At 43.2% G+C, this 7,724-nt stretch overlaps 1 protein-coding gene across 1 annotated transcript; it reads left to right on the top strand.

Moving 5' to 3' along the window:
• The first annotated feature begins 114 nt into the window (after window positions 1–114).
• Window positions 115–7,482, top strand: LOC106749885. Its single transcript, XM_014629796.1, is given in 9 exon segments — window positions 115–754; window positions 955–1,074; window positions 1,177–2,907; window positions 2,910–3,088; window positions 6,572–6,616; window positions 6,618–6,795; window positions 6,798–7,028; window positions 7,031–7,368; window positions 7,370–7,482. Coding segments are annotated over 9 exon segments (2,937 nt in total). The 5' UTR covers window positions 115–658; the 3' UTR covers window positions 7,389–7,482.
• Window positions 7,483–7,724: the final 242 nt, after the last annotated feature.

Raw genomic sequence — 7,724 nt, 5'->3', positions numbered from 1 at the left:
CACCGACGTCGGCCGCTTACTCAAGCGCTGTTTACAACAACGCCCCTCAAACCGCGTTTCGCCTCAAGTCCCGTTTTTATCCCCTGTCGCTGCAACACCGGAAGTCTGTTCTGTTTATTTATCTGCGTTCCCGCATCTTCGGCTCGCAACTACCGATCGCGCGCTCTTGCATAATTCGCAATCGAGCGATTCGAACACGAAGCCCCGATTCTCGCAGAGACGAAATAAATCGCCCGACGATCGTCGACGTCATGCGCGACGATCGACCATCGATTTGCGTCGTGACAACAGTGGCCCGTTGTATCGACGCTTCTTTTTATCGTCGATATCAACATCTGATTAATGACGCAGCGACACTCGCGGTCAGAACGAGCGGGTTCGAACGAGCGACCGATAAACGTTCGGACTAGTGGAACAGAGAGGTAGCGAGAGAGAGAGGGGAAGAGAAAAAAAGCGGGAAGCGCGAGCAACACGAACAGACCCGATCCGTCACATGTTTCAGACCGCGCGACGTATATCTCGCGTTATCGATGAGACGGCGGCCGTGATAGCGGCCATTTGCATTCACCGGACGGACTACTGTCCAGGAGGAAGAGAATTGTCACATTTGCGGTACGCGTCCGGCGTACGACGCGGCTAGATCCTGGTCGCCTTTAAAATGGCAAGGTCGTCTAATGACGTCGCAAAGTGCGTCTACGGGAATACAATTCAGGAGAATGAAAAGAGGCTGGGCGAGGCGCGAATTAAGGGCCAGGTACTGCGTCTCCCGTCCGACACTCCGTCTCTTCTAATCCACGCTCCACCGCGCTCTCACCGCGGGCTATTATTTATCTGTACTTTCGTCGCGTTCCGCGGCACTATCTGTACCGCGCTCTCTATCGCAATTACGCTGTCTCTCGCATCGCGAGCTTGTTGGTTCTTGTTAACGCGCGTCTCTCTCGTGTGTCACAACAGGGTAAAGGCCGGAGCAGGCAAGAACTGAACAGACTGTTTCGCAAACTCAACCAGGCGACTGTCGGTGGGAATTCGGCGAGAAGCTCGGACAAACTGAACCTGTCGTGCTACAGCAGAAATGTGAGTATCGTCCTTTCGTCGTTAATTCTTGAGTCATACGAATGATCATACGTGTATCGTGTGTGACGATGAATTCGATAAGAAAGGAATATTTCCACCAAGGTTACCAGTTGCTGGTATGGCCCGATCCCTGAGTTTCCACCCGGGTCTTGGTGGGGTATACGTATGGACTGCTCTAGGGACGGCGTGCACAATCCCATCGACGCCGACGTGCACGAAGGACCTTTCGGTGCTGCATCGGCTTGCACCTCGCAAGTCAACATGAACGAGGACGTGGATCTCGGTGATTTTCTCACGCTTACTGGCCAGGTGTATCGCAAGGATCAACCGAGCGCTGATCCGTTCACACATAATTACAAGAATCAAGTACCACTGAGATTGATCCGAAGCTACAATCTGCAGAACGACATAGCGCCTAACACGGGCTACAGGTACGACGGGCTCTACGTAGTCATAGGCTACTGGATAGGCGCGAGCGCGGACGGGATCAGGTACAATAAATTCGTGCTGATGCGTCTCGCCGATCAGGAGGCGCCGAGCTGGAGCGGCGGGAGCTGCGAAGTGCCATCTTCCGCACGACACAACGCGTCTTCCGCGAGATCGAGCCAGCCGTGCGTCGCTTCCAACACGTACGATCTGCGAAAATGTTCGCACAACACCACCGACGTCTGCGGCAAGCGGAGATTCGGCCACAGTCGCGAGGCTCCGCCGGACGCGACGAGGAAGCCCGTGCCCGAGAGCTCGATCGTCACGCGCCATGTCTTCAAGAAGCCGAGCAACGCGGAAAGCACAAACTGTTCTACTTCAGTACCTGACCGAAGGACCTTCACGTGCCTCGGTACGTCAGCACCGAAGACACACAGTACAAATATCTCGATACGCATGGGTCTGTACGAGTCGTCGCGCAACACCCAGGAGGCGAAGAGGTGCGTCACGACGATGCTGCATAAGCCGTTCAAGCCGATCGACATCGCCAACCGGACGGCTCTGGACATAGACGCGCCACCGAAAGACGATGTGAAGCCGGCCGCGAGACTGGACCCCGCGACGCGGGTGAATCCCCGGGAGCCGGTCGGCAGCGTCTCTTGCAACGTCGCGAACGACGAGCCTGTCTGTCCCAAACGCATGAAGAACTCGTGCTCCCGCGACGTTCACCCGTCGGGCCGCTCGCCGTCGAACGACGCGAATTTCGTCACCGAGGAGTGTCAGGAATACTCGCGAAGCAGCGCCGAACGGAGCGCGTCGGTGATGAGTCGCGTCAGTGAACTGCCGGGGATCGGTTCAGTCGCGACGCGCGAGAGGATCTTCAAGGAACAGTCGGCTGAGTCGCTTCACGCGCAGGACATTAAATCCCTCAAGTCCTTGGAATCCCTCACGCCGGACAAGATCCTGAATCTGATCAACAAGAAGAAGCATCACCCGTTGTCGAAGATGCTGATCGGAAATGTGATAGGTCTGACTAGCGAGGAGTGCGCGATGTGGGACTCGCCGAAGGTCGCCGCGTCAGCGGACGCGTCGGCGAAGATCAGTCATAAACAGCGGGACAACGCGGAGGAGAACGTCGCTTGTCTGCCGGAGGACATGCTGAACAGGCGGTGCTGCAGGTACTCGCGGTCCAAGAGGCTGGCCTGGAAGGTGTCCAAGCAGACGGACGCGAGCAAGTTCGACAAGGTGTTGCCCCGGCAGTCCCGCAATAACGACGTCGCCGATCAGAACTGCAATGGTAACGCTCGAGTGAAGAATCCCGGCGACGGTGAGAGCAACAACGAGTATCTGTTTCACGTGCAATCTCCGCTGCAGGCTATCGCGCAGCACACTCGCAGCAGGTACGATACATTAAGACGCGTCTGCGGGCGGACGAGGGCGGCATGCTGGCGAAGCAGGACTTCCCAAGCCCGTCGATGAAGAAGAGCAGCAGGCTCAACAAGAAGGGCGACCGTGAGATCGCCAATCTGTTGATAGACGCCAACATCGGGCCGAAAACGCGCGGGCCCCGGAACAGGCGGCTGCGATGCATCAACAGTAGAGTATAAAATGTTACTCCGAGGCCGGAATTCACGGGGGCAATAAAATCACCTAAAACAATCAAAATCGAGGTACATTTACCTCAAAATTCGTAAAAAAAAAAACTAAGAAAAATTCATCCCCCCTCACTATATTTCGAGAAAAAAAAATATTAAATATTTTTCCAACGCACTTTTAGTCAGTATATTGTAAGGCAAATAAAAATCACTAAAAACCATCCAAAATCATGCCAAATCACCTCAAAATTATCATAAAAACTAAGAAAAACCCATTTCCCAATCAATATATTTTGAGATAAAAATATAATTACTTCATTGTAAGAATTAGAACTTAAAAATAGAGCAAAACTATTCAAAAAACAAGGTTTTACACTGTGTAAACGCTCAAAAACATTCGTATTTCTTTACAAAAATACGCTAGAATTTCTGGCCGGTCCCTTTGTGGGAGATCAAAAAAATCACCTAAAACACATCAAAATTATACCAAATCACCTAAAAAATCGCATAAAACGAAGAATAAACCATCTCCCAATCGCTAGATTTCGAGATAAAAATTAATATTTTTTCTAATGCATCTAAGGATCCACAGCTTAAAAATCAAATAAAACTATCTAAACAGTCTCTTAAACAAATAAAAATTGCTTATTGCACCTATTAATTCTCTGATGATTGGAATCCAAAAAATGTGGGACACACAAAAATCTTCTAAGAATATGGACATATAAATGCCATTTCAGCAAGTACCTTCGCAACAGTGCATTAAAACCTACTGTTGGTAAAATAGATGTGGAAAATAAATCTTACATCAGCATTTTCATTTGCTTTAATTAACAACAAAAGCATTTCTGTGAAAATTTACAAAAGGAACGTTGTGAAAAAGTTAACACATCTTTCCAAGTTGTACACAATTATAACATTATTCAGATTTATTATTCAGATGTATAAATAAACATGTCAAATAGAAGAAATATATCTGACTTTTCATAATTAGACTAAGCTAAAACTGACTGAAGAATAGAACTAAACACAACTAAATCTATGGTTACTAAGCATCACAGCATAAACACCTATCTTAGTAGTCAATTGACACTTTTTCATTCTACATTTCTGATATACAACAAAGAAAACTGAATGTGTAAAAGAAACAAAGGAAAAAATTAATACGTATCATCTCATATTTTATAACTATATAATAATATAATAATATAATAAACAGAACTAAACTGAATATGTTAGTCTATAGAAGATACATCACAGCATCAAAATCCTGGCTGTTCTGTAAGTAAGCAATTGACATTTTTCCATCCTCATCCATGTTTATCCCTAGTAAGACAAACTGTGTAAAAGTATTTCTGATATCTCTTGCTTCCATTACTTTACAGTAGTCTCTATTTTTAATGGTAAGTATTGCATTTTTGCTGCTTTTTTTTTGTATTTGAATTCCATAATCAATGGAATCAATGGAATTGTCTTTTATCAGTGCATAGTCTAAATATCGGTTGTAGTCCTTTCCATCAGCACCTTTAGCTTTAAAGTGAAGTTGGGCACTAACTTTAAATCCTAAATCATCAACAAGGATGCTCATTATATAACGCATGTTCTCCTCAGTTTTTGTAATCCAAGTAGCTGCATATTGCTGGAAAAATTGTTCAAGATCTGCATGAAAACTTATGAACTCATCATTATCATATTTTGTTTCAGACAGTTTCTGAATGAATTCTCTACAGCTGATAATGCTTTTTATCTTGTCCAAATATCTCAATATCAAAAGTTTTTAGTTTCTCATGTATTTTCCTTTCGATTTGTTCATTGAGTATCACTACCAGTTCAGATCTCTTATTTGCACATGACAGATACCCTTGCTCAAATATAAATGAAAAGATGTTATATTGAGGATATTCGACATTCTCAGGGTCAAATTTTCTTATAATTCTTATCAAGCTAAGAACATCATCAACGCTCATGATTTTCTTCATTGTACCGAGTTTCTCGTGTGGCTTTCCAGATGGTGGCTGTCAAAAGCAAAGACTGATATTAATTACTTGAAAATAATACATGTGAAGCAAAATTTTCTTATATTGCTATCTCCGTTACTTCTAGATACATTCTGAACATCTATATCATCTGGTTTTTCATTTGGTGAATCCATTGTTTCTGAAAAGAAGAAAAATATCGATAAAAATTTATATTCTTCACTTCAACATCAATCAACGTTTAAAAACTATGTTGAGAAACATTTATTTCACGCTAATATGTCCATTTACAAAAAAACGTATAAAATATACTCGTTTTACTTACTTGAATTTAGAGAAAGGACCATTTTGAATTCTAAAATATTCTTGAAGCCACTGTTTTTTTAACTAAATATATTAACTTTAACAAAAATGGGTACTTTGAAATTACGGTATTAAAAAATCTACAACCTTTATAATTTTTAATAAAAATACTTTTTATTTATACTCTCGTCCAGAAGTAACTTAATATAAGTGAAATGTACATGATAAAATTGAACCACAGAACTAAAATACTTATTACATAACCTAACTTCTGAGTAATTTGAAACGTAATTTTTATATATCATAATTAAAAACCAACGCCATCACATATAATTAATTTATGACTTTTGAACTGCGAACACGTCTTGACTGCATGCAAAGATTTTATAAAATATGAAAACACTTACCTACAAAAAACGCACGCATGCTGCACACTACACTAACAAACACTAAACAAAGGACAACACCGACGACGGCGCCGACCACCGACCGATCAGTTGATGGCAACCAGTCTCGCTACAAGAAGCGACCTATTCGACCTCTTAGCTAAACTTACAAATGGCGCTGCCACAAAATATTTGGAGTGTAATTAATTTATTTGTAATAAAATAAACTAGAATAATAATATAATATTTGTATTATGCTTAATATCTTAAATACATATATGAAGAACTAGTAAAAATTGAATCAAATGCTGCGCTAACAAATCGATTTAACTCAGATTAATTTAAAAATTGTAATATTTTGGTTGAAAATAGCGATGGCGAGATGAGTTTTTCTTAGCATTTCGCCGTCTTTGTTTTTATGCGATTACACCAAAGGGACGTTTTAACGACTTTGCCGCTTAGCGTCTTTGAGATATGTGTACCTAAATTTGAATGTATTTTAGGTGATTTTTTTGATCTCCCACAAAGGGACCGGTCAGAAATTCTAGCGTATTTTTATGATGGAATACGAGTGTTTCTGAGCGTTTTCACAGTATAAAACCTTGTTTTTTTGAATAGTTTTGCTCTATTTTTAAGCTGTAATTCTTACAATGAAGTAATTATATTTTTATTTCGAAATATAGTGAGTGGGAGATGAGTTTTTCTTAATTTTTTTGCGAATTTTGAGGTAAGTGTACTTCGATTTTGATTGTTTTAGGTGATTTTATTGCCCCCAATGATTCTGGTCTCGGAGTAACATTTTATACTCTACTATCAACAACACGTACACGAACAAGAGGTGCTACAGCGCCCTGAACTATCATGTATCCGCCCGAGAAGCGCAATAGGGTCACGGAGAAGCAGCGGCACAAGTCGAGCTTCAAGCGGAAGAGCAAGCCGACCAAGATGATCAGCCGGCAGCCCACCCGGGACAAGCAGAGCAAGGAGCGGTACAGAGTGTCAAAGCGTTGCACGCCAAGGCTCCCGCCGAGGAGGAGGTGAACAGTGCGAAGAAAGGGAAGAGTTTCGAAGGTGCGACGGTGAGCGACGCCGGCGATTGCAACGTTCCTAAAAGCTCGTTCGACCGGAGCCTGCGGAAGAAACCGGTGCAGACGGTGGTGCCTCTGTCGCGGCGCGCTCCGCAAAACTCACGGTTGCATTATTTCCGTAAGAAACAGGCCCAGGAAAAGCCCAGCACGATGGACGCGAAGGGTCGTGAGCGCGAGTAAGGTGACGTAGGGACGTCGCCGAAGAATACGACAAGTACATGAATAACGTGGATAACAATGTGGTCGTTTACATGGACGACGAATTGCAGTATCAGGACATTGAGGAGGAGGAGGAGGACGAGGTCGCGAGGATGAACACGTCGATAGAGTCGACGTTCGTGGAAGGTGATGATGAAGGTGATGATGAAGGTGATGATGACGATGATGATGACGATGATGATGGCGAAGATGATGACGACGACGACGAGGAAGACGTACAATCGTACGGCGATAATACTGTGTCGCCCGAAACCTTGGAATCTTCCTGGCACGGTTGGAAGAAAATCGTGACGAACAATCGGTTACTGGATCGGTTGGTAGTGCAACTCCGTAATCGAAGGTGCTTTCATCGCTGCGATCAGAAAACTGAATTTTTCTTTTTTCCTTTCTTTTTAGGAAACGTGTACACAATATTATATTTTTATTATTTTCCTCTCTCTTTTGTTTCTTCTTTTTCGTTTTGCCAAAAATAAAAGGCTGTTGAGAGTAACATTCTAAATTATTCTTCTAACAATATATAATACGGTATTCGAGTTGACTAACATATTTTAAGAAAAAAGTATCGATAGATTATTATGTATAATTAAAATCTTATATATATATATATATACATATAAATTATTCTATACAACATATACGTAACATATACACACATGC

This window comes from Dinoponera quadriceps, unplaced genomic scaffold (genome assembly GCF_001313825.1).
Source record: "Dinoponera quadriceps isolate SergipeBrazil2010 unplaced genomic scaffold, ASM131382v1 scaffold3290, whole genome shotgun sequence".
Taxonomy (NCBI): domain Eukaryota; kingdom Metazoa; phylum Arthropoda; class Insecta; order Hymenoptera; family Formicidae; genus Dinoponera; species Dinoponera quadriceps.
The sequence above is the reverse complement of the archived record's forward strand: the minus strand, read 5'-3'. Positions and strand labels throughout refer to the sequence as shown.